Source organism: Tamandua tetradactyla, chromosome 26 (assembly GCF_023851605.1).
Source record: "Tamandua tetradactyla isolate mTamTet1 chromosome 26, mTamTet1.pri, whole genome shotgun sequence".
Taxonomy (NCBI): Eukaryota; Metazoa; Chordata; class Mammalia; order Pilosa; family Myrmecophagidae; genus Tamandua; species Tamandua tetradactyla.
The window spans coordinates 22,520,329-22,547,209 of NC_135352.1; the positions used below are offsets into that span (position 1 = coordinate 22,520,329).

Here is a 26,881-nt window from a genome sequence, read left to right on the forward strand (position 1 = left end):
TTACCCTATGTTTCTAAGCTTGTTCTTTTTGTGATATTTCCAGTTTCCCACTGCCTAATGCCTGATTTTGTTTTCTCTTTGAATGCTACTTGTTTAAACTGTCTGTGACTTCGATACTATTTAAAAGGTAGAACCAAGACTTGCTGACTGACTGGATTAGGATTTCCTAACTTTCTTTTAAAGGAATGTTGGTTAAACTAGTTATTACTTTTAAAATAATTTCATAACAGACCAAGAACTCTGTAAAAGCACCTCCAGCGAAAATTTTATTCAGAAGAAAACAAAAGGAAAAAACAGAAACAAAAATCTTGATTATTTGCAGTATCTATCAGCTTTCAATTTGGCTCTCCTGTTTAAACAAAGACAAATAAATATTAATGCAAAACATGCTATAGATAGTCAATATTTATGTCACAGACATTAAATATAAAACTACTAAATATAATATTTAGCTACTAAATATAAAACATGCTTAGAAATCGTGCTCTCAATTTTGTTTATTATATTACCACAAAAGTTACATTCAAATATCTGTATTCAAATTTTAATTTTTAGTTTTGTTTTACACAAAATGGACTCTTTTTATGAAAATCTTAATATTTAATAAACATTACCCAATGGCTTTTTCAATTTTAATTACCTCTTCTGAATTTAAATGTGTGCCCTAAAGTTCTAACACGGTGGCAATGCTGTATTATGACTAGCGATAAAAGTTACAAGATGCAAAACTTACTTTATTTCTTTTGAGTCCACATTCTGATTATTTTTTATATCCCTGATTATTTAGTACTAGACTTGTGCTAATTTGCTCAGCTGGAAAAAGTTCTTACATGAACTTTTCATAACATGAATCATGTTAACTTGATAGATAAGAATCCTATCAAGTAGTTAAAGGGAAATATATTATGATTATTACTGTTTTTTATTTTTTGCATGGTCAGGCACTGGGAATCAAACCCGAGTCTCTGGTATGGCAGGCAAGAACTCTGCCTACTGATTCACTGTTTGCCTGCCCAGGAAATATATTATTAAGCATTGCCTTGGTCAGGTAGTGTAAAGAAAAAGTAAAGCAATTTAGTAAGGTAAAGAAATGACCTAAAGCAATTAAAAAGAATAGTGGTTTTATATATACCACTTTTACTGACTACTGGAAATAAGCAAAAATATGCCCACCTGTCCAGAAGTGTCTCATGTAAAAATCCATCTTTCCGAGCCTTTTTAAGAATTTTATTGTCTTCTTTACTTATTTTAAGTTTGTGGTCTTGGAAGCTCTGAAATTTCTTTCTGTTAAAAAAAAATTTTCTTTGAAAAAGATCTCAAACTTTGCATATACATGCTTACTGATGAACTTACAAATACTATTAACGTTTGTTCATTTATTAAAAAATTTAATTATATTTCTTTAATAAACTTATAGCTTTTCAATAATGAAAATGATCTCAGTGACCCACCATCATTGTTGGGGTATTTCTAAAAAGCCCTAGTTCTACCAGGAATGCTGGCTGGCGTTTCCTGTGTCTGGCCATGGAACAGCATTTGGCTGGCATTATTTTATGACGAATGAACAGTGAGAACTGACTAACCTAAGTGACTTTATCTTTGAAAACTCTGATAATTAGGGAAAACAAAACCTTAAGAAAAGAAAAGCAATCAGCTCAGTACAATGTTCTAAAGTCTACATTATGTTGCCTCTCCTTGTCAGATATTTTATTTAAAAAGCTTCTTGAGAAACATTTAACTGTCAAATCTGTAGGTATAAGAGGAGAATAAAACCTACACATAATTTATTTCACACTGTTTAACATTTCCTTTATCTTCTTCTGGGATGTCATCTTTTTTCTTGGTTTCTCTTTCAGCACAGGATCTGATCTGGGAATTGGAGAAATGAACATAACAGATTATACAATTATCTTCCCTCCTTTGAACTTTGACATTACACAAGAAGATTCAAAGAGATTTCTTTCACAGAAGAAGAAAACAATCAACTTAGCAATCTGATTCAGAAAAAAAGAGAATCAGATATATACTGCTATCATATGTTTCTCTAGAGTCTATGTGTCCAAAAGCTGAAAAAGCTAAGGAGAAAAAGATATGAAAAACACTTTACAGGTCAGATCCTTCTGAATAATTAGGCAGTAATTTCAGAAGTATAATATTGGCCTCAAAAAGTAAATATATTAGGGTTTAATTATTCCTGGTAGATAGTGTTCATTTTATCAGACTGAAAGCTAAGATAGTAGCTACTTTATTTTGCACAATTACCAAATATATTTCAACTTTTAACACATTTTTTTAACTTAATTGAAACCCACCACTTTTAATCCTTTTTATAATCTCATAAATCTTGATAGATATCCACTATCAGTTGCCATAAATTAATTGATCCAGGTAAGAGTAACAGATCAGTTAAGTGGAGAAGGAGGGAAACAGATTTCAGGCTCATGGAACCCATTTAATTTGTAACTCAAAGGATCCATGACTGCAAAGAGGCCTCTGTGGCTCAGAATCCAACTACAAGACTGCTTAGAAAGTGGCAACCAGTTACATGAGTGTGGCAATTTCACGTGTGATAGTTCTGGTTGGAGGGGGTCCTGGAAACCCCAGGAAAGTTCTTGGCTGAAGTTCTGTGATACAGTACTATTTTTGGCAAGAGGGTATATGTTCTAGGCCATAAAGGTAATCCAGATGAAAAATAATTTAAACATGATACAATAAAATTAAATATAAATAAAAAATAAATTAAATACAGGAAAGTATAACATAAGTACATAATATAAACTAAATACAGATAAGTCTATACAGCAACATTTTCCTAATGCCCTGTTTCCTGAGATGTGGTCTGGAAGCTAAGAGTAGCTTGAGACGGACAGGCCTGGGAACATACCCTGTCTCTGTCTGGCTGTGTGACCTTCATGAAGTGACTGATCAAAACTGGTGAGGACGTAAGAAGGCTGTTTCTTTAACTGTAAAGTTAAGATACTGATAGCTACCTGACAAGATCATTATGAAGATTAAAGAAGACAATTCGTATGATATATTCAGCAAAGTACATAGCTATTTGGATTAGTTTCCTGTTTACATAATTGAAAAATGGGTGACTAACCTTATACCTTTCAAGAAAGAACAAAAGAATATCTGAGTTTTAGACTGATGAACAGTTACTGATAGTCTCATTTTTTATTAAAAAGGTGAACAATATTTTTCAAGGTTAAAACATACTAAAAGACTGTAAAATTGGCTATTATAAATATCAAGAAAAATTAAAAAATAATAAAATCAAATATATGACAGGGAATGTAAAATCATATATAGATATCTGATGTTCTTACATTTTACTGCAGTAGAGACAAATGCAACACGGGCTTTTATATGCTTTATTTATAAGGATTAAGGCCATTTTTGAACAGATGTTTTTTTCCCAAATGATAGAGCCTCATACTTTGGTCCACTAATATTACTGCCTCATTTTAGAAATCATCTGCCTGACATATGGCAGATCTCAGAATATCTAGAATCAGTTGACTGCCCAACAGAGACAAATGACGCAGAATACAGTATGCCCGTTACTGGGATAGAATGCCAAGAAAAAATAACAACGCGTAAAGAAGGCATTAGTTATTCTGTAGACATCTTCAGGTGTGTCTGTTGTTTAAAGATCACCTGGCTTTTGTAAGCCTACTAAGCCTTAAAAAACTCTGTCAAATTCCAGCTAGGAAAACTACCTGGTTTATCCAAGTTATTTTGTAGTTTCATCTAGAATTTCACCTTGATAAGAAGATATCTACATAACTTAAAAAAAAAAAACAGCAGGATTAGGGAATTTAGCCTGGAATATTTTCAGCATAGTGACTATTATGAAATAAGAAACTACTTATTACATGCTGTCATGGTTAGGGACAGGTGTCAACTTGGCCAAGTTATGGTACCTGTTCATCTGATTGGGCAAGTGCTGGCCTGTCTGTTGCAATGAGGACATTTCATAGGATTAGGTCATGATCACGTCAGCTACATCCACAGCTGATTCCATTTGTAATCAGCCAAAGGGGAGTGTCTTCTGCAATTAGTGATGCTAAATCCAATCATGGGAAGCCTTCTAAGGAGGACTCAGAGGAGACAGGTTGCATTCCTGCTTTGGCTGGTGAGCCTCTCCTGTGGAGTTCATCCAGGCCATCCATTGGAGTCATCGGCTTCGGAGCCTGCCCTGTGGATTTTGGACTCGGCGTTTCTACGGTCACGTGAGACACTTTCATAAATTTTATATTTGCAAGTGTTCCCTGTTGATTCTGTTTCTCTAGAGAACCCTAACTAATACACATGCTTTGTGTTTCTCCTCACATCAAGAAGACTGATCTATTCATCAAAAGATCCAGAATTAGAGGGCTAAAGTCCTAGAAGTTTTGCCATGACTTTAATATATTTTGTACTGCAATTATATCATGGATATGCAACTATTAAACACAAAATAATCTAGTATCTTCCTCACACATATTGGTGGGTGTGTAATGAAGGGGAAAAAAGGGAAGACGTCAAAGCAACAGCTTTGCAACACATCTGCAGACTCAGGACACTCAGACCTGTGCATTATGACGGAATGTTACCTTTAGAACACACTAAAGTCAGTCAAGGTTGAGAAACATCTGCTTGGCTAACATTCCAGAAAAGACAGACCCAAAGCATGCTCTTGGTCCCCTAATCATTACCCTGATAAGGTAGGAACAGGCAGTCCCTCTGTCTGCACGTACTGTTAGAGAATAAGCCCAAACAAAATGTTATTTCTGTGCACTCCCTGCTTTACTGAGAAAATAAACACGGTGCAGAGCAAATGTTCAGGGCTCTTGTCCTTTGAGACATAGGTTCCCTGCTCTCATCTTAGAAGACTCTTCTGTGTGAGTATCTTTCTTTTTCAGATTTGTGGTGCCTTCCTCGGCCCCTCGTGCTGAGCTGGTCTCAGCAGTGTAAGTTAATACAACCTTTATGTAGGGCATTTTGATAGTATCCAACGAAATCACAACTGTATTTACTGCTTGACCCTACAATTCTGCTTCTGGGAATTTATCTTAAGATATACTTGTACACATACAAAATGATACATATTCAAATTTGTGTGCTGTGGTATTGCTTATAAAAGCAAAAGATTGGAAATAATTTAAATTTCCATGTATAAGAAATTGATTAAATAAATTATAGTATTTACCTAAAATGGAATATGTATAATATTTTATAGCTATAAAAGAGAGAGAGACATACAGACAGACAGATAGCTTTCTACATATTGATTGGGGATGATCTACAAGATAGAAGATTAAGGAAAAAAGTCAAGGTCTAGAAGTGTATATATAAAGCTAACTTCAGTTTAAAAAGTAGGATTGCATACATATTCACATTTTTATAGAGAACAGAGTGGAGAAGAGACATATGTCCTTAAATATTTATATTTTAAGAGTTTGGTTCCTGGTGCCTGCCCATGGATTAAAAAAAGGAAAAAAAAGTTTGAACCATTATCTATTTGAAAAAATAAATTTTAAAATGCAGGCAAGAAAGAAAGAAAACCTAGATCTGAAACACACATGGAGCAACAGAAAAAAATATGAATACAGTGAGATAACAGCAAGGTAGTTTCTATAGTAATTTCTCTACTACATTGTGCTGTAAAGCCAGTTATGGGATATAATTGAAAATAATGTCAATTTGGAACATTATATTATAAAAAGGGAATTAATTAAATCTTTAAACGACGGTAAATGACTATTCAGCATTTTAAACATAAAGTAAACACACCATATACGTGACGTGCATTATTAGTCTGTAGAGCAATGTCATGGTTACCTTTATCATTTCTTCTTCTCCTGCTGTTTTGCTTTTTGCTTCTATATCGCCTGCTTCATTGCATCTAATAAAGCAGCTATTTGAGGCCAACAAAGCCATTTTCCCCTAAATAAAAACAATAACAAGAACACAGACCATGAGAATAGCAAAAGAATTCTTAAGTCTTTAGAGTAACTTGTTTTTCCTGTTCTAAAAGTAACCAGGAAAAAGACCTTGGAGAAAGAAAACTATAAAATACAAAGTACAGAAAAGAAACAAAAATCACTTATAATCTTACTACCCAAAGATAACCACAATAAATATCGTTAATATATTCTTTTAGTAGGACCAAATTAACTATATGAAAAAGAACTGTTTCCTTTGGCCTAAAAGATCTACTGAGGATATAACTGATTAAGTTATGCTTAAAAGTTACCTTTAAAGACTTATTTAAACAAATAAGAATAATATAAAAATTATGAATAATATAATGCACAATAATTTACTCAAGGAGTACTGTTGTAAGTAAAATTTATTTTCTCCATATTTAGAAAATATAAAAATATATCATAAAAAAGCTACACTTTTGTGTCTTTGAATTTACTGTTCAGAACTTTAAGAATCAATGTCTGAGGGAGCTCTGTTTGTGGAAAGAAACATTTATACTTTTCCGTTGTTTAAATCTCAATATATTACACTGACTTCTAATAAACAAAATTCTGAAAACCATTTGGAAGGGGTTGCAACCTATTCAAGGGTCATGAAATCGATTTAGTGGATCTTGACCAGCATTAAAAAAAAGACACGAAAGAGAGTAAAATAGTATAGAAAATAGAGTGCATAACATGTAGATAAATAAGTACTGCTAAGTACAACTCCTGTTACCTACCTACCTACCTACCTACCTACCTACCTACCTACCTACCTACCTACCTACTTACCTATCTATCTATCCATCTATCTATCTATCTATATGCTGAGCTACAACATAAAAATGTGGTTCTCACTCTAGGTTGGGGTAAAAAAAGTTTGAAAGCTACTGACCCAGAGATTTTATCATAGGGGATAAGGGAATGAATGTAAGTAATTTTCTCTTTTTTTTGGGAGATGGAAGGCTAATTTATTATTTTGAAAAACACTGTTGGATTCTACTTTGAATTTGTTATTGTACATAAGCATGGGTATTACTCAACTACCTAATTCATCTTCCACTGGATCCTTGCTATTCTTGATATAATTTCTACTTTTTGGAGACTGTTTTATTTACTGCTTATAGGAATAGAAAAAAAAAACCCTAGGAATTCTGTATAAACAAACAAAGACAACAAAATATCCATATACAGTAACACTTCCCTACTCACTAAAATTAAGAAAAATTAAATATTATCTTCATCTTTCTTTTGTAATAAAAACTACCCTTTTTTTACACTATGTATTCACTTTTCTCTTTTGAGTGTCATTATCAAGTAAAGGGCCTTAAGAGACTAGGTTTATTTCAATGAATCCTGATTATTTTTATTATTTTATGCACAAATTGTCACAATTTGGCCAATGGTCAACCCCTTAATCTGGCTCCACTGTCCTCTTATGAAGACTCCTAATGTTTCTGAAAGCACCCATTATTTCTGTTAATGAAAGGACACTCCTGAACTCCTCTCCTAAAACTTAGGATTGGCAGTGCTAAAAGGCATCCCGGTTCTGTAATGAAAAATAAGGGACCCAAACCTAGGCAGTCAGGAATGATGGTGGGCAAAAGCACTATCGCTAGTTTTGTTGTTCCATTTTTTGAGATCTTTTTTAAGTACTTTTGCAAGTACTTAAAAAAGTACTCAATACTTTTGCAAGTATTTGCCGCATCTGCCTATTAGTTTTGTTTATAATGTTTTCTGTAAAGAAGTTTGTGTCTACTGCTCTTGTGGTTTAAAAGGAAAAGTCATCTTATAAAATTATTGTTAACAATAGTAAGTAAAATATTCTTTTGGTCTTTGTGGCAATATAGTATTTGCTAAACATTTCAAGAATATTTCTTTTTTCCTCCTATTTGTCCTTTCACTTCTTTTTTTAAGGTTATGAGTTCATATTGACCTTTTTACCCCAATTGAATATATTAGGTTACCGTACCCTACTTTTTTTTTAAAAGAATACATGATCTCATTTACTGCGTAAAGACTTTCTCTTACATTGACAAGAAACTTGTTAACAATAATAACACTTACATCTTGAAAGACAGGTTCCCATTGTTCTCTCGGTCCGATTGCATCTGAACGCCCAACAACAAGTCCATCTGAATTTATACCAAGATATTTTCCATAGCCAGATTTCAAGGCAATTCTTCAGATCAAGAAAATTTATAAATGTTAAACATCAAGGGAAAGAAAACGCAATACAGAACTTAAAGATAGTATACACATACAAACACACACATGATTTCGTTATAATGAATTTTTATTCTAATAAGTATTAGTTTTTCTCATTTAGTTTTATGAACACTGAACATATATACAAAGGATAAAAACCCTTTGCCTGTTAAGGTTATTGCAAGTATTGGCCGCATCTGCCTATTAGTTTTGTTTATAATGTTTTCTGTAAAGAAGTTTGTATCTACTGCTCTTGTGGTTTAAAAATCCTTTGCTATACTTATCAGACTCGCAAAGTATAGAAATAATGATCTTAGTGTGATTTTTTTTAAGTTATGGTTTCTTATTTTTATTCTACCTTTTTAAAACCCCTGTGATCCTAGAATTGAATTTATATTTACTTATAAGACAATAATAATATAATATTAATCACTATCATATTGATGGAATCAATTATGAGAATACTGAAACTCAACTTCAACATTACTCAAAGTATCATCCAAAACTTTCTGCACTGTGACAGGAAAAGTCATCTTATAAAATTATTGTTAACAATAGTAAGTAAAATATTCTTTTGGTCTTTGTGGCAATATAGTATTTGCTAAACATTTCAAGAATATTTCTTTTTTCCTCCTATTTGTCCTTTCACTTCTGACCAGTGAGTTTATATATTAAAGCAGTATCAAACCAGGTTTTGTATTATATTTGTTTTCTTCACATGATCTTTTTTATAATTTATACCTTATTTGGTCTGTGACATTATTCATCATTTTATTAACTTACACATTTTTCTACTATATATTGCTAGGAATCAATATTTGGTTTCATCTGGAGCTTCAATCCTCTTCTAAAAGCACCACTATTGCAAACCTAATGTAATAAACCTAAATAATTACTGAATATATAAATAATGCTATATTTTAGAAATGTCACAAAATTCACTTTTCAAAAGTACTGTTTTGCTTTTAAAATCAAGATTACTGTCTGTGCTCGAGTTATACATTGGAATTTTTTTAAATGAATGGAACGAAATAAAAAAATTAAAGATTATTATTACTCAACTCAAGCTTACCTGGAATCAGACAATTTAACAGCTGTAAACTGCTCTGGAGGACTAGGGCCCTCATCAACTATAAAAGAAAAACCATTTTAAAACAATTTGACATTTATTATAAATATACCTGTAAGGATATTCCTCAGCTGTTAAAAATGTAGCTTTTTCCTTTTAAAATTAGAACAGCATGACACTTATAAATTAATTTGGAGTAAACCTCAGTATGCCAATGGTGGAAGTAATGCTGACCTTTTAAACTGCTTTTCTTTCCCACTTTGAAAATGATTTAATTCGCTAGTGAGTAAAAATGAAATAAAGTTGGCTGTTCCTAATTTAAATGTAAGAATATTGTGATAAAATTATAATACAGTATCTATAGTATCAAGATCTATTTTACCTTCCTTTTTTTGTATGCTATATGGCAGGGTCACATTTCATTCTTTTTCCATGTGAGTATCCCATTATTACAGCACCATTTGTTGAATTTTTGTTGGTTTCTTTGTTTGGGCAGTGCATGGGCTGGGAATCAAACTGGGTCTCCTGCATGGCAGGCGAGAATTCTACCACTGTAACTACCCTTGCACCCCCTATTTTATCTTCTTAACTACAGTGTTAGTTTACATACTTAAAAAGGTAGGCCAACACACAGGACACGGTTCTTATTCAGTCACATCCTAGGTTTTTCTTGGTGTTTTAAAATACAATACATAAACAAATAAGCAGTTAATATTTTAAAAACCAAATGTCCTCATTTATCCAAGGAATGGGCATTCTGAGCACATGATAACTACTTTTTGCCTTCTAATTACTTCACACTTCAATAGGGCTTCTTCTGATGGGCTAAAGGGAAGGAGATAAAGCTTCAAACTGTTATCTGCATCTCAGGTTAGTTTTGGCAAAAGGTCTGAAAAATAATGAAATCAAACCTTTGTCTTAAAACAAGTTTCTTTTTTCTTTCCACTTACTATCTCAATTTTTCATGTGTAAGAATTTCAACACATACTATTCTGGAACCATAGAGAAAGTTTCCAAACGCGTATCTGGAAAGAGGGAGCTGCCAATAGTTGGTAAATACTGAGAAAGGAAAAAAAAGTGGAAGTCAAATGTGACTACTTGAGTTAGTGAGAATTTGGCCTAAGGGAATGAGTGTCAGAAACTACAGATTTTAAGTGAACTCTTCCCTTCCATTGCTTCTACCAAACACAAACCTTCTTTGTGTTGCACTCCCAGTGTAAACAGACCATTGTCAAGTGCATGAATATAGGTTCCTTTGTCCATTTCGATGGCTATGGTTCCTGAAATTTCACCAAAGTTTGTCACTGTCCACCAGATTCCTAAAAGATAAAATCAATATTTAAATTACATTTTAGATTGACACAGTCATTTTTGTTGTTTTAGTTATAACTTATCTTTACGAACTTTTTATTTTGTAGTTGTAAGAAATAATACAGAGAGATCCCACATACCCTTTCCGTGTTCCTCCCAATGGTAGTATCTTGACAGTACAACATCAGAACCAGGAAATTTACATTGATACAATTCATGGACTTTAGTCAGACGTTACTAGTTTTATATGCATTCACTTGTGGGCATGCGTAGATTCATATAACCACCATCCCAGTCAAGATCAGTATTTTTTTTCAAATATTAAAAATACATAGACAATACATGTGAAGGTATAAAAAAGATATACGGAGAACAGTCTCTCTCCTTCCAGCCAGCCACCCAGGCCTGCTTTCAAGAGGCAATACCTGTTAACCTGCTTCTTATGTATCTCTCCAGAAAGATTTCTAAGCATGATAATCTTAACTATGATTTTAGATCAGAAACAAAATGAACAGAAACTATACCTATGGACAGTGCTATACTCTATGGTCTAATTATTTAAACAGATCATTGTAAAAGTTTATATTCTAACAGAAAAAAAGATGAACTCAATTCTTCCCCTAAATGTACTATAGATAGAGTAGAAATGAGTCAACTAATGACAGGATACTAGAATAATCTTAAAGAATTCTTGTTAATTTTGTCAGGCCTGACAACAACATAGTGTTATATAGAAAAAGAAAGTAAAACAGAGGGAGGGGAAAAAGACAGACAGACCCTGTAAGAGATACACATTTATGTATCTTAAGGTGAAGTGACATAATATCTGTGATTTGCATTAATATCCTCCAGAAAGAAATGCATGGAGTGTGCATGTGTTTGTATAAATGAAACAAGACGGGCAAAATATTTATAACAACAAACGCCGGGCACAGCACATGGATTCGTTATTCTTTCCCCTCTCCTGTTGTATTATTAAAAAAAATCTCCATACTGAAAAATTTTCATACTCAAAATTCCTATTCAGCTAAAAAGTTTAGGCATTTCATAATTAATTTTAAGAGATCAATAAAATTTAGCTAAAGACTAACAGAAAGCAATAAAAATAATGATTTAGAGAGAGGTTTAGATGAAAATTTGAGCTATTTTTGACTTGAAACTCTGTTCTCAGTAAAAGAAACAAGTGCTTTATTCAGAATCATATTAACAACCTGTGATCTCCAAATCTTTCTTAAGAATGTAATAGTTAAGGATTTTAAAATATTTGTTCTATGATAGGTTGACCAAATATACTTAATATTAAATAAAATAATTTTTATACAATTTCTCATCAGTGGTTTGCAGATGTTTTAGAAAACCTCACAATAACTTTATATCATTTTATATGAAATAATTTAATTTTTAAATGGAACTTGCTAAGTGTTAAAAGAGATGATTAATGTGTATATATGGAAGGGACAGAAGGACGAAGTAGAATAGTCTGGTTAAGGGTGTTTGGGCTGGTTTATTTCTGGCTACCTTTGATGTTCTGTTTAATTAAGATTTTCACTCATTTTACAATTTACAAAATAATTTTTTTACTGTGAGTATAATTCCTTTGGAAATAAACAAACCACTGGTTTCTACAAGTGAAATGCACACATACTCAAAGAAAATAATTTGTAAAACATATTTGGTTAAATAGTATTTATCTGTATTAGTCCTTTAAAATTATGTACATAATTTTCTGATATTATGTAGTCTAATGGTGCCTATTAAATCAGGAAGTTAGTTTTCTCTATCATGTGCTCTATTCTGATAATGATAAAAAGGTATCCTATCAGTGACATGGACTGTACTAGAGAATAAAGGGAATCTACAATTGCCAACAAAACTTGAACATTTTAACTAGGAAACTATTACGAGGAACTCAACAGATACTGACTTTTCTCAGAATGAAGTTTTGAAAACTGACTCACCAACAATATCAAGTTGGGTTTCTTCTTCCTCTTCTCTTTTTCTCTTCTTATCTTTGCTCTTTTTCTTCTTGCTATAAGAGAGAATTAATATGGAATAGTTTAGCTATATTAATTTGTATGTTAAGTAACAGGATGGAAGTACAGAAGAGCTTTTAAAACCGTACACTGATTTACAAACTATTGACTTACATTAATTTACAATATATATCCTTTTACTTAAAGTTCTGGAAAGTTATTTCTGGCTCTGTATATATTGCATAATTGTTAAGCGTACAGACTCTGGAACCAGATTGCCTGGTTTGCTATACTGATTCTGCCATGTTCTGTGATTTTTGGGAAAGTTACTTAATGTCTCTGAGCCAGTTTCCCTACCTATAAAATGGGCATAATAACATACTTCATATGGTTATTGTGAGGGTTAAGAGGTAATACGCACCCTCATGCACTGCTGGTGGGAATGTAAAATGGCATAGCCACTTTGGAAAAGTTTGGGGTTCCTTAAGAAGTTAAAAACAGAGGTTCCATATAATCCAACAATCCACTCCTAGGTATACAGTCAAGATAACTGAAAACATACACTACCATAAACACTTGTGTGAATGTTCTTAGCAGCATTATTCATAATGGCCCCAAAGTATAAACAACCCTAATGTCCATCAACTGATGAATGGACAAACTGTATTATATACATGTAATGGAATATTATTCAGCCATAAAAAGAATGAAATACTGATACATGCTACAACATGGTTGAAACTTAAAAACATTTTGTTATGTGAAGGAATCCAGACAAAGGTCATTTGTTGTATGATTCCATTTGTGAAATGTTCAGAGTAGAATAATCCAGAGGAATAGAAAGCAGATTAGTAGTTGTCAGGGGCTGGGATGAGGGAAGAATATGCAGTAACTGCTAATGGGTATTGAGTTTCTTTTTGAGGTGATGAAAATATTCTGGAATTAGACTGTGGAGATGGTTGCCCAATCTTGTAAATATAGGAAAAATCACTGAACTGTTAAACAGGAAACCTTATGGTATATGGCTATTTCAACGAGAAAAACAAAACCTCAAGGTTCATTAAACAAAAAGTAAATGTGTAAAGTGCTTATAAGAGTTCTTGGCACATAGAAAGTGCTATTTGTAAGTATTAATTATGATTATAGTTACAAGAATACATACTTGTTTGCATTTTTCAATAAAGTAAGTTTTCAGAACTAAATCTTTACTTCTCCCAACCTAGCAAATTCAGACATTAAAATTCTCAAGGGCAGTTCTCAGGGGCAGTGGCTTTAATTTGCTTCTTGAAACTTTCCAACTCACCTAAAAGTACCAAACACTAACTGTTCATTACTGAGGCCAGGAGGATATACTCAATATTTACATGAATCGTCAACCCTGGAAAAATCTACCACTAAGAAAAGAGGTGGAGATACGTGTGGATGGACATCTTCTCCTAACATTCTAATAATCATAAATTACAACTACCACCTCCTCCTTGCACTTGGCTCTACTTACTTTCCGTACATGTTATCTCATTTAATCTTCATAAAGTGCTATTAGAGTGTCATTAATCGCTTGAATAAGTGAACATAGAGCCTCAATGATACTAACTGGGCCCAAACCACAAAATTAGTAGTAATTGGTGGAGTCCAGATTTGAATCAGATCCCAACCAGGGCCCATATCCTAAACCATTACATGATTCAGTTCGGTTTCACTCATCGTACGATATTACGAAAAGGTAAACAAAGTTTTATGGGGGGAGAAGGTGAAAACAATTATCGCTAAACAATAAAGTTTTCATTGTGACCTCTGTGATCAGAATAATAAAGACCCTCCATGCGGAGTCTGGAAGGAAGCCTCAGGGCCCGAGCGGGTACCCCATCATGCGGCCACTGAGTTCTTGTTTCTGCCTCTTCGTCTCCTCCCTTTTCAGGGTACAACCGCGAGGGAGAGCCTGTGCCGCCTGTCTCCCCAGCTCCGCACAGGCGAGGGAACTGAGGCGCAGGAACTGTCCATCCCGCCACGCCCAAGGGCTGGGAGACTAAATGACAGCTCTCTACGGTTTCCACGCGACGCACACGGGTGGGGGCGTCTCAGAAGTGAACGGAAGAACCCCCGCCGCGAGCTTCCAGTCTCACCTCTTGGCCTTCGTCCCCTTGAGCACGAGTTTGGTGGACTTCACATAGGAATATTCGGCCATGGTTCTGGTGACGCGTCCGAACAAAGAGATGGAGCCGGTTTAGAACACAATACCCTGACTGGGACAGGAAGGGACAAAGAAGGCACAATAGTGGAGACGGAGCGCGGGTTCTTTGGTAGCCTAAGAACAGGCGGTAGCGGCTGCTTTCGTGAATTCGTCTTTTTCACCTAACAGCCTTAAACAGAAAATTCTACTTCCTGTTTACTTGTCAGGCGCTACGGCAACCGCAACGGGCCTAAATGCACCAGCGTTCCTTAGCTCCGGTTCGCGGAACTCTTGAACGTGGGTTAGGGCTTTCTCCAAAGAGGAAACGCGAAGGCGCGCGCCCTCTGGTGGACGCGGCTGGTTGAGACAGCCTCCTGCTCGGTCTCAGGGCGGTGGAATCCGCCGTAGGCGGGCGGAGTGACTCGGCCAGCCTCCCTGCGCTCGTGGGTAGCAGACTGGGACTGGCTGCGTGCAGTGAACGGAGCAATTAGGGGACATTATACAATATAATTAAGCGGCTAAGGTTGGTCCTCAGACGCCGCAAGTGCTGTAGGAAGTTGGGTGGAGGCGCAGACAGAGGCTGTCCTTGAAGATTAAAGTAATCAGAGATGTCTGATTAGGGTGGGTCTTGGGAGACGCCTTCAGAGAATCAGTCACCTGAATATTTCTCCTGCTTGCCCTATTCTCTTTAACATTTTTAAATTCACTTCTCTGATCTCATTTTCTTCCCCTTTCCAAACAATTTCCTACACTGTGGCCTGAATAGTCTTTCCTAAAAGAAATAGCTGGTCATTATTATTCCCCTAATAAAAGCAAGCCATTGCTTTCAAGAAAACAAAACAAAATAAGCATCAGTTATTAAACTATTGATGACCTAGCCACTATTCCCACTCCTTAACTCCTGCCACTTTGATTCTGATTAAGCTAAATCATTGGGAATTCTTTTAATGCTCTGTTTGCTTCTTCTGCCTGTAATGCTGCCTCTCCCTTCTATTCCCCCCTTCAGCTAGACCTTTCTTCAACCTTTATGATCAACTCATGCATCATTTCCTCTTTGAGAGGCCTCCTGTATTTCCGGCAATGTTCTGCATTTCTCATGCTATCATGCAATTGTGTACTTTTTAAGGGCAGGAATGGTAATTCATTCATTGTTGTTTCACCTGTACCCTACCATGGTAGTTTGAAGCTGAATGGACTCTGGATCATGTTCTTAAAGCTAATCCCCTTCTGCGGGTGTAGACCTATAGTGGGGGGACCGTTTGATTAGTTTATTTCAGTTGAGGCCTGCCCCAGATGGGTCTTAATCCTCTTACTAGAGACCTTTATAAGATGGTGAATTACAGAGAGAAAGATACAGAAGCTAGAGGAAGTTACTGAAGCCAGAAACTGGAAGCAAGAAAATCGGGAAGAGAAGAGAGACCAGCAGATGCTGCCATGTGCCTTGCCACGTGATAGATGAGCCCAGGACCTCTAGCAACCAGTCTTCAGGAAGAGCATATCATCCTGGTGATGCCTTGATTTGGAGATTTTCACAGGCTCAGAGCTGTAAGCTTGCAGACAAGTAAATTCCCATTGTTAAAAGCCAGCCCAGAGTGGTGGGACGGTGGTTCAGTGGCAGAAATCTCACCTGCCATACTGGAGACCCAGATTTGATTCCCAATGCCTGTCCATGCAAAAAAAAAAAAAAAGGAAAAAAAAATCCCATTTATGGTATATTGCATTTCAGCCCTTTAGAAACTAAAACACCTACCCAGTGCCTGCTTCCAAGTAGGCATGAAAAATGTATGCTAAAGTATTAAGGCTCTAAAGCCTGAATTAGTTAAGCCATGGAATAATGAAAAGAGTAGGTCAGTTAGAAGTGTTACTTTACTAGAGGGAGGGGAGGGGTAGGGGAGGGCACAGGAAAACAGAAAGTAAAAATTACATGGGAAGGGAAATGTCATATTTTTGGAGGCCGTTGGAAGTCAATTCCTTATATATTTATTGAATGTCTCTGCTAAGACATTGAGCTTGGTACACAAAGGGATGCAAAAGATATGTCAGATTCAGGGCCTGATCTGAAGAACCTTCATCCAAGTAATATGTGATTGGGAGGCAGTATAGTATGTAATTAAGTTGAGCCCGACTGCTTTAGTGGACAAGTTGGGCTGTTTCTTAATAAACTGATGACTTTAGGCTAGTTGTGTAACCTCCATATACCTAACTTTCCTTGGGTTATGTAGGAAAACATTAGAAAAGATCCTGGTAAATAATAAATGCATCGTAAATGTTAGCTATTAATATTAGAAATCAAAGGGCCGTGAGCTAGGTACAAATAAAATGCTATAACAGAATGCTGAGAGTGATTAAAGAGCAAGGGAGTGAGATGAACAGAGCGGAGCTCCAGGGTGACTTATCTGCAGCAGTGTGCAGGGTGAATTGTGCAAGTGACACTAGGACCCTCCATGGCTCCTCACTTAAATAGAAAATATAGAGACCAGTTTAGCTTCAAGAATCCTAGGAAATGTTAGACTCATGGTCCCTGGTGACACCAAAGGATCAGGATGGGCCCAGCTAAAACCTGCCTCAGGAAGCAAAACTATCAAAAATAATTTATGGATGAGTGTCCTTGCTCACTATTGTAATGTAGTCAATATTTTCACAGTATTTCTCTATTTTCTCTGCCATAACAATCCACATGGCATGATGAACAAAGCTCAGAGTCATTAACAAGAGAGGTGGGTGGAAAGCTGCTTATTTTGGCTTTTTCAGGGACATTCGGCAAAACCTCAATTTCTTCATCTCTTCAGATCAGATTAAAAATCGTCTTTTTTAGGGTCATGAGGATTAAGGGTGTAATTCGTGTAGTGTATGTATAATCCAAACAGTGAGTGCTCTGTAAAGGTTAGCTGGGTCATCTCCAACATCACCATTACTAGGTGGCTATCATCCCACAGATAGTATGGTCCCAGGGAATGAAACTGGAGCGACAAGCAATATACCATACAACATATTTACAGTAAGGGATAGAAAGAAGTGAAGATAGGAAGAAAGAGATGAATTAGAAGGAAAAAGCAAGGTTAGTGCAAAATTGCAGAAATCAAAACTAAAGGGAAAACCCAGAAGAAGCAGTATTATTTAATATTGTAGCATTTCAGGAGAATAGCATAGAAGGAAAGCCATGGGAGTTGACATTGAGGTAATCTTTTAGGAAGCAATTTTTGAGGGATAGTGGAGAAGAAAGTGCTTGAAGGAGGGAGTGGGTGGAAAGGAAGTAGGGGAAGTTTGATATTGAGTGCTCAATTGCATGGGGAGGTAAATAACGGATAGTTTGCCCCATATTTCTGGTTTTCTTTCCTTCTTGCCCAACCTCTGTAAATACACAGAGATATTGCAAAAAAAAAATTACAAATAATTTAAATGAGATCAGTTAATCTAGTTTGTAGAATGTAGGACAATGCTTTGTACCTAAATAAAGACAAATTCAGGAGATCTCCCTTCTACTCTTACCCTAAGTTTTGAAGTTAAAAACATCTGTTTTCCGCCTTTACTAATTTCATTTGCACTTCCTCCCAGGTATCTATGGTCTTCATGGATTATATAAGCCCCTCTGAGGGCTGGATGAATTGAGGAGGTGTGAGCAAACTCTCACTGATCACCTCAGCTGATGCAGAAAAGGCATTTGATGAAATCCAAAACCCTTTCTTGATGAAACTTACAAAAGTAGTAATAGAAGGAAACTTTCTCAATAGGACAAAGGACATATATGAAAAAACCCTCTGCTAGGATGCTTATGGTGACAGACTGAAAGCTTCCCCTTTAAGATCAGGCACAAGGTAAAGATGTCCATTGCCACCACTTTTATTGAAGATTGTACTGGAAGTTATAGCTGAGCTAGAGAGAAAGAAAAAAAACCCATCCAAATTGGAAAGGAAGAAATAAAACTTTTACTATTTTTATATAACATGATCCTATAAGCATAAAATTGTGAAAAATCCACCACAAATCACCCAGAGCTAAAAAATAAGTTCAACACAATGGCAGGGTACAAGATCAACCTGAAAAACCAGTAGTGTTTCTATACACTATTACTGAACAATCTGAAGAGGAAATCAAGAAAAAAAGTCCATTTACAATAACAACTAAAAGAATCAAATAAATCTGGGAATAAATCTAACCAAGGATGTAAAGGACTTATAAACAAAAAACTACAAAACATTGGCAAAAGAAATCAATGAAGACGTAAATAAATGGAATGGCATTCCATGTTCATGGACTGGAAGACTAAATATTGTTAAGATGTCAATTCTATCCAAAGTGACTTACAGATTCAATGCAATCTCAAACAAAATTACAAAAGCCCGCTTTGCAGAAATGGAAAAGCCAATCATCGAATTTAATATAGAAAGATAAGGAGCCTCGAATAGCCAAAAACCATTTTTTAAAAAGGGAAAGAAGTTGGATGACTCACACTTCACAACCTTAAAACTTATTAAAAGCCACAGCAATCAAAATACCATGGTACTGGCACAAGGACAGACATACAGACCAGTGGAATCAAGTTGAGATTTCAAAAATCACCCCTCTTGTTTGTGGCCAACTGATTTTTGACAAGGGTACAGTGTCATTCAATTGGGAAAGAATTGTGTCTTCCACAAATTGTGCTGGGAGTACAGGCTCTCCATTTGCAATGAACAATGGTAGACTTCAACCTCACACCACACACAAACATCAACTCAAAATAGATCAAAGACCTAAATATTAGAGCCAGTACTATAAAACTCCCAGCAGAAAACATAGGAAAGAATCTTCAAGATCTTGTGTCAGGCCCTGGTTTCTTAGGCTTTACACCCAGAGCACAAGCAAGAACAACAATAAGTGGATAAATGGGACTTTGTCAAATTTCAAACTTGAGTGCTGCACAGGACTTTTTCATGAAAGTAAAATGACAACCTATACAATGGGTGAAAATGTTTGAAAACTACAAGATTATGTAAAAGAACCCCTACAGCTCAACAGAAAAAAGGTCTTGTGGAAAAAATGTTGAAAAAAATGGGCAAAAGACTTTAATAGACATTTCTCCAAAGATACACAAATGGTCAAAAGTACATGAAAAGATGTTCAACATCAGTAACTCTTAGGGAAATGGAAACCAAAACTACTACATACCATTTCATACCCATTAGCATGGCTACTATTTTAAAAAATGGAAAATTACAAATGTTGGAGATGATGTGAAGAATAGGAACATATTTATTTTTGGTGGGAACATTAAATGATGCTGCTACTGTGGAAGTAGTTTGATGTTTCCTTAGAAAGTGAAATATGGAATTACTAAATTACCTGGCGATTCCACTTCTTGGTATGTACAGAAACAATTGATATCAGAGACTCCAACAAATATTTGCACAACAATATTCATTGTGGCATTATTCACAGTTGCCAAAAGATGTAAACAACCAAATGTCCATCAGCAGATAATTGGATAAATATAATGTGGTGTACATAAAATGGAATATTTATTCAGCCGCAAAACGTAATGACATCCTGACACATGCGACAGTATGGATGAACCTCAAAGGTATTATGTTGAGTGAAATAAGCCAGACACAAAAGGACAACTACTTTATGATCTCGCTGATATGTAGTTATTAGAATAAGCAAATTCATAGAGTCAGAAACTAGAATATAGGTTTCCAGGGGACGTGGTGGGGGTAAGGAAAAGTTGATGCTTAACTTATAAAGAGTTGTCTTGTGTCAATGGAAAAGTTTTGTTGAGCGATGTTGGTGATGGTCTAGAACAGGGTGAACATAATTAAGGGCCCTGAATTATATATTTGAATGTGATTAAAAGGGGAAATTTTAGGTTGTATATGGGTTACTGGAATAAAAATTGAAAAAACCCCATAGGACCATAGAACACAAACAGTGAGCCCAATGGAAACCGTGGACTATTGCTAACAGTACAGATAAAAAATACGTTCTTTCATCAATTACAACAGAGGTATCATACCAGTGTAAGTGTTAATAATAGGATGGTATATGGAAACTCTCTATGAAGTTTTTTTCCTGTAAACCTACATCTTGTCTTATAAAAAAATGAGAAGAAAAAGTCTTAACAGCAACATATTTTACATTTCCAAATTTTCTTGGAAGGTATACATTGCTTAATTGAGTTTTTAAAAGCAAGGGAAAACAACTGTAAACTGTGCTTTCTTTCCTAATTTTCTGGTGGCAAGATATCAAGTTTAACTTAGTGATTTCAGCATGAGAAGAGGGTGGTAGGCCATGACGTCTGTATTGGGTGCAGCCCAATTTTGCTATCTTTACTAAAATTATCTTTCTGATGTTTGGTTGAAAAGAAGACATTGGAGAAACATGCAAATCTGATGTGAAAAAAAAACAGATAAGTATTTATGGTAGCAAAAGGAAGAATGGAGGAAATAGAGGTGAGATTATTGAAATTGCTAGGCATAGCTAGGCAAGTATGTCAGAAACCACTGGTTTGCTAAAAAGCATGATTGTTTATGTTGGTCTCATCCAACAAAAAAAAAAAACAATAAAATAAGAACCTTCTGTACCTGTAAACTATGTTAGGAGTATGGTGTATTTCTGGATGAAGATAGTAATATGGTCAGTGTGCTAAAATGATATTTAATTAGGTGGCATCACCATGAATCCATGTTCACGTCTTAATAAGCACGGATGATTGTCTTAGGTGGAAATTAGACAAAATAACATTGGATAAAGTAACCCAAGGTAAAACTCATTTTGGTTGATGACGCTTTTTAGACATGCTCTTCTTCCCTCCCTCCTGCCTTGTTTCATTCGTTTGTATGTTCATTCATTCATTCACACAGAGCAGTGGTTTTCAGTCAGTCTTAGAGCCTAAAGAATCCCTTAAGGTCATAATGGGAAGTAGGTGCTTGGGTGGGTGGGAATGGGGTGGGGGCCTGTCCAAAAGTTATATTTATATTTTATAAAAACTAAACAAGTTTTACATTTACCCCAGATAAAGCCACACAGGTTAGAAAGAAATATGACTGAGTTTCTTTACTTTTATCCAGAACTAAGTCAATGGAGTGCAGTAATGTTGGTTATTTCATACTGGTGAGAAACTGTAATGCATAATCTTATGTATTGCCGATGCATTAAAAATAAAATAGAAAAGCAAACAAATTACGTAAAAAACATACTTTTTTTTTTAAAGTTTTCAAACCATGGAAGCAGAGACAGAGGAAATTAAAAGTGATCCTGATGGTAAAAAAGTTTCAAAAATGGTACAAAAAGATGAATATTTATACCTGTCTCTCAGTACAGCTGCCTATTTTTGTAAAAAAAAACCAAGAAAACTTCTTGGAACACAGCCATACCCCATTATTATCTGTGGCTGGTTTCCTGCCACAATTGACTGCAGAATTGAATAGTTGTAACAGACTATATGGTCTGCAATGTCTAAAATATATATTGTCTGTCTCTTTATAGAAAATGTTTTCTCTGTCCTGGAATATCTCTGTCACAAATTAAGATGCAGTAGGAGCTCCCTTAGCTGATCTTCACATAACTAACTTTTCTGATTAACCAGCATTCTCCATTACTTCTGTAAAATCTACTGACTGATGTTCCCTGCAAGCTGAAGGCTCTTGAGCTCCTGTTAATGCCTGTCCATCTCTGCTCACATTGTGCATCTTGTGTATTTTCCAAAAGGCAATTGTGTTTATTCCCAAATATGTGAATGGCATTTGTTCTTGTTATTGTAGTTATATAATTTAATTAAATAACATGTAAACTGAGAAAATGAGTGCAAAAGGACGATTGTTTCTCTGAAAAATAAGTTGGATGCTTTGGGAGGATGCATCACTAAAACAATTGCTGCCAGATTGAATGTAGGCAGGACAATTGTAAATGATTGGGAAAATTGAAATGGTAGGACTCAGTTCTCAGAGTGATTTGCCCCATTTTTCACTTTATAGAAAGTGAAATTGGAAATCGGTAATGAAGCATCCTTGGTGTGATTTCTGCAAGTAACTCAAATTAGTAAATCCATATAAGGTTTTGATGCTGTTTTTAAAAAAAATGACACATTTACTTACATATATATCTTTTAAATTAAGATGAAGTTTTTTTTTTTTTTTTTTTAAAGAGAGAGGGAGGAAGGGAAGGAAAGACAGAGAAGGAAGGAAGGATGGAAGGAAGGAAGGGAGGAAGAAAGGGAAACATTTTTTTTTAAACATTTTCTTGTTTTATTATATTTTGTTTGTTTGTTTGTTTTTTACATGGGCTGGGGCCGGGAATCGAACCGGGGTCCTCCGGCGCGGCAGGCAAGCACTCTTGCCCGCTGAGCCACCGCGGCCCGCCCCAAGATGAAGTTTTAAAGATAGGCATGAACAATTTTTATGATACCCCTCTGTAAAGCAAGTTGCTTCATGGCATGTCATGGGAACACAGACTCAGGCAAAACAGGAACTTTCAGCAAATGACTCTTTTATTACTGACACAGCACAAAGTGTCCAAAAAAGCAGGACAAGCGATCCCATCATGGTGAGTCTCCTAGGAATGCCAAACTGCTTGGGTCAGGGCCTAAGGGTGGCAGCTGTACACACCCCCTTTGCATCAGAGAAGAGAGACAAGTTCGTGCTGCCCGAGGTGGGTATTTATTACCCCAGGGAAGGTGGGCTCCACTGAGCATTTCTGCCTGATAAGCATCTGGAATGCTTGTTACTGGTTTCTGAGAACCAATGAGATGCTACAATGAGTTCTATGGAGAATTAAAAGAGCCACATATAGTCATAACAATAAGGAATACTGAACTGGATTTGTTTCAAAGACACAAAACTGAGTTCTTCCACGGGAGGTGAAGAGAGGAAAATTAATTATACTTCCATCAGAAGTTATTTATTTGCATGCTTATAGACAGGAATCATTTGTATTACTATCAGTTATCTACAATTTGTAGGATTGCAAGAAGTTTAAAGACAATGAAAAGAGCCCATGATTTATATAACCTGGAAGGTTATGCTGGGCAAGCCCAGTTTTTTGCTAAATATATAGAATGTTTTGGACCGTCTGAAAATCTTTCATAATTATTCCCTACAATAAGTTCTTAAGTGATCCTGATACACTGTAGCTCAGCCAAGCTCACAGGCCGAGGAAGTCTTTTATAGCCTATAATCAAGTCTACTGAATTATTTCCCCCTCTAGAGAAAATAATAATATTGCCATGTATATATGACCATGATGAAAATGCCCCACTATTGGTAAGTAGCTTGAAGTTCTTGATTTTCTTAAGGTTATTAATATTTTTAGAGTGCCCATTATATGCAAGCACTATAGTATGCTTTCTAATTTAATCCTCCATTGATTTTTACTTCCACTCCAATTCAGCTTCCTACTCCCGTGGCTGTAAAATTAACTTTTCAATAACCTAAAACCTAACTCTAATGTTGTAAGCTCTACTATCACTCTTGCTGACCTGTTCTTTCAGGTTCTGACTTCTTTACTGCCAATTCATATTCTCTTCTACCTCATTGTTTCCCCGGTATTTTCACTCTTTCCTTTACTGACAAGAATTAGCCCCCTCCTGGTTTTACTTTCTTTCCTAACCAGCCTAGACCCACCTCTTCAACCTTTCTCCCTCAATTCTAATGCTTTTGCCTCTTTATGTTCCTGCCCGTGCCGGTTTGAAGCTGTTAGGTACCCCAGGAAAGGCCATGCACTTTTAATAATTCCTGTGGGTGCAAATCTATTGTATATGTGACCTTTTGGTTAAGTTATTTCAGTTGAGCTGCGACCCACCAGATTTAAGGTAGGTCTTATTCCTTTACTGGAGTCCTTTAGGAGGGGAAAAGACAGATAAGCCCAGAGAACTCAGAGAGTGAAACACCCAGAGACGGCTTAGAGAGAAAAGCCCCAGAGACACTAAGAGAGGATGCATAGAAGCTTGGAGAGGAGGCCACTGGAACCAGAAGCTGAAAGCAATGAGAACTGGAGGGAAGGACCAGCATGTGCCAGCCGTGTGCCTTGTGAGCTGGCAAAGGAACCCTGGTTGCCGGCAGCCTGTCTTCAGAGAAGGTATCATCTGTTGATGCCTTAATTGGAGCATTTTCATGGCCTTAGAACTCTAAATTTGCAAGCTAATAAATCCCCATTGTAAAAGCCAACCCATTTCTGGTATATTGCATTCTGGCAGCTTTTGCAAATGAAGCACTGCCCTATTTACCATGCTACATGACTTTAAGCAATTATGTACATTATGTAAGTCTTAGCGTCCTATAAAATCAGAATAATAATAGCATCTACTTCATAAGGTTGTTAAGACAATTAAATGAGACAGTCCACATTAAATGGAGTTAAGTTTTTGAAATACATTAAAGAGGCTTTTCTGTGATTTTTAAAATTGACCTTTCCTTGCTTGGGCAGAAGCGTCTATTGCCATGGAAAACAATAAGATTGTTATAGTAGAAATTAGAAATGAGTAGGAACTATTTTGATTCTATAACTAATTGCGGAGCTGTGCCTGGAAATTTATAGCTTTTTTTGTATATATGTTTATTGTTCACAAAAAAAGGGGGAAAAAGAAGTTAAGTGTGATGATAAAAAAGTATTTTAAGCCCTAGCCTCCTATATTCTGGAGCAACTAGAAGGAAAAATATGAGAGGGTCATATGATAGCCCATGACAATCTCTGGGATCTATCCTGTAACCACTTTTTGAAGAGTGCTTTGAAAACTATTGCTTTTTTTATTTCTTTGCTTTGTATATATGCTACACTATACAATAAAAAGAGTTAAAGAAAGAATATAAAGAATATGTTTATAAAATGTATATACAAGTGCAATCCATGAGGAAACTCGTTTTCCAGGCAGTATATCTGTCTCTGCAACTATTCTTTCCTCTTAATTGGATTCACATTTTACCTCCTCATCTTGGCTTAAATATTGGACCAAATTAAAAAACTTAATAGATGTTAAATAATTTGATTGAAAGTTCAAATCCTACCCAATAGTAACTGAACCAATTAGCATTTGTGAAGTATCTCGTTCTTTAAGAAGAACTGATTTAGACCTGTAACTCAAAAAAAGTCACGCTTTCGATTCTTAGGAGATTTATTTTTGAACTTATTTCTAATAGTGATAGACCCATATAATCATTAGGCTTTTCATTCTTTTATTTTCAAATGGAGAAAATGCTAAGAACAGAGGCTAAAACCAAAAGGTTTCTGTTTTGTAGTAGTTCTATTCAATTCATTCTTCTTTTAAATTGATTATCTACTATTTCCTGGGCTTGAACAAGGACTAAGTTAGATATCACAAATACACATGTCCTTACTATCCAGTGTGATCAAGGTTTTTCTAGGGGACATATAATTATATATTAATAATATACTCTGAAGTCTAAGAATCATAGGTGCACATTTCCAATTCATGCTGCTGTTTTGTACTGTAAATGCTTGAAATTCTAAGAATCTCATTTCTATAAAATTCAAGTAAGTTTGTTAAATCTTAGATTAGAAATAAGGAAGGGGTTCATCTGTACATTGAATAGGATTGTTCAAGTGTAGAGGAAACTTCCATTTGAAATATTAAACAAAATTGAAGTCTTATTTTTGTACTGAAAACATGACAATATGTTTTTCTTATAAGATTAAGAAGCTTTTTTGATATACTACTTAATTGGGAAAAATAAAATTACCTTGATTATGAGATTTATTATAAAAGAGAATAGTTTTAGAACCTGAATATAAATATATATGTGTATAATATCTATTCATGTTTGCTTTGAATCCATAATTTAGATCCTTTTTTGAATAGGAATAATACCTTTCTAGTGTGATAATCAAAAGAGAGAATTATAAATGTTGACCAAAGTGAACCTGCTATGAAAATGGAACTTGTTACTAAAATTGCCAGATGTTGTTAGTGAGTGTGAAAGAGCATTAAAGATGTGGATTACTAAAATTGACACATTTGTTCCTTTTGCCACTGGGGGTCACTGTAAATGCATTACTCGAACAAGTTTAAAATTTCCTTATGTTGCTTTTGTGGAGTTAAAACTAGAATGTAGAAAAAACATTATTCATGAGAAAGACTACAAAATATGTAAGAAAGCAATAAACGATAATCTCTTTCCCTGAATTTAAATAAAATTAGTGATGTGAATTTTTATTTTCTCAGGAATTTTTCTTTATGTTAATAAATGATTTAGTGTTGCATTGCTAT

The 26,881-nt window shown here is 35.2% G+C and overlaps 1 protein-coding gene and 1 long non-coding RNA gene across 2 annotated transcripts; one reads left to right on the forward strand and one right to left on the reverse strand.

Annotated features, from left to right (window-relative positions):
* Positions 1 to 239: 239 nt before the first annotated feature.
* Positions 240 to 14,934, reverse strand: FRG1 (FSHD region gene 1). The gene is made up of 9 exons (XM_077144561.1): positions 14,639 to 14,934; positions 12,501 to 12,571; positions 10,425 to 10,550; positions 9,235 to 9,292; positions 8,022 to 8,136; positions 5,827 to 5,931; positions 1,778 to 1,869; positions 1,174 to 1,284; positions 240 to 349 (listed from the first exon to the last, which is right to left on the reverse strand). The coding sequence occupies exons 1-9, from the start codon at positions 14,698 to 14,700 to the stop codon at positions 313 to 315; spliced, it is 777 nt and encodes a 258-aa protein (XP_077000676.1). The 5' UTR covers positions 14,701 to 14,934; the 3' UTR covers positions 240 to 312.
* LOC143669930 (uncharacterized) lies at positions 3,781 to 14,844 on the forward strand. Its single transcript, XR_013169130.1, has 2 exons — positions 3,781 to 4,235; positions 14,434 to 14,844. It is a non-coding gene; the product is annotated as an uncharacterized LOC143669930 (long non-coding RNA).
* Positions 14,935 to 26,881: the final 11,947 nt, after the last annotated feature.

What these genes read in the sequence shown, in the direction of transcription:
- FRG1 (XM_077144561.1), bottom strand. Translation starts at nt 14,700, where the DNA reads ATGGCCGAATATTCCTATGTGAAGTCCACCAAACTCGTGCTCAAGGGG. An exon ending in AAGGGGACGAAGGCCAAGAG is followed by an intron (nt 12,572 to 14,638) that starts GTGAGACTGGAA and finishes TCTCTCTTATAG; the next exon opens with CAAGAAGAAAAAGAGCAAAG. An exon ending in CAGTGTGAAATAAATTATGT is followed by an intron (nt 1,285 to 1,777) that starts GTAGGTTTTATT and finishes TTTTTTTAACAG; the next exon opens with AAAGAAATTTCAGAGCTTCC.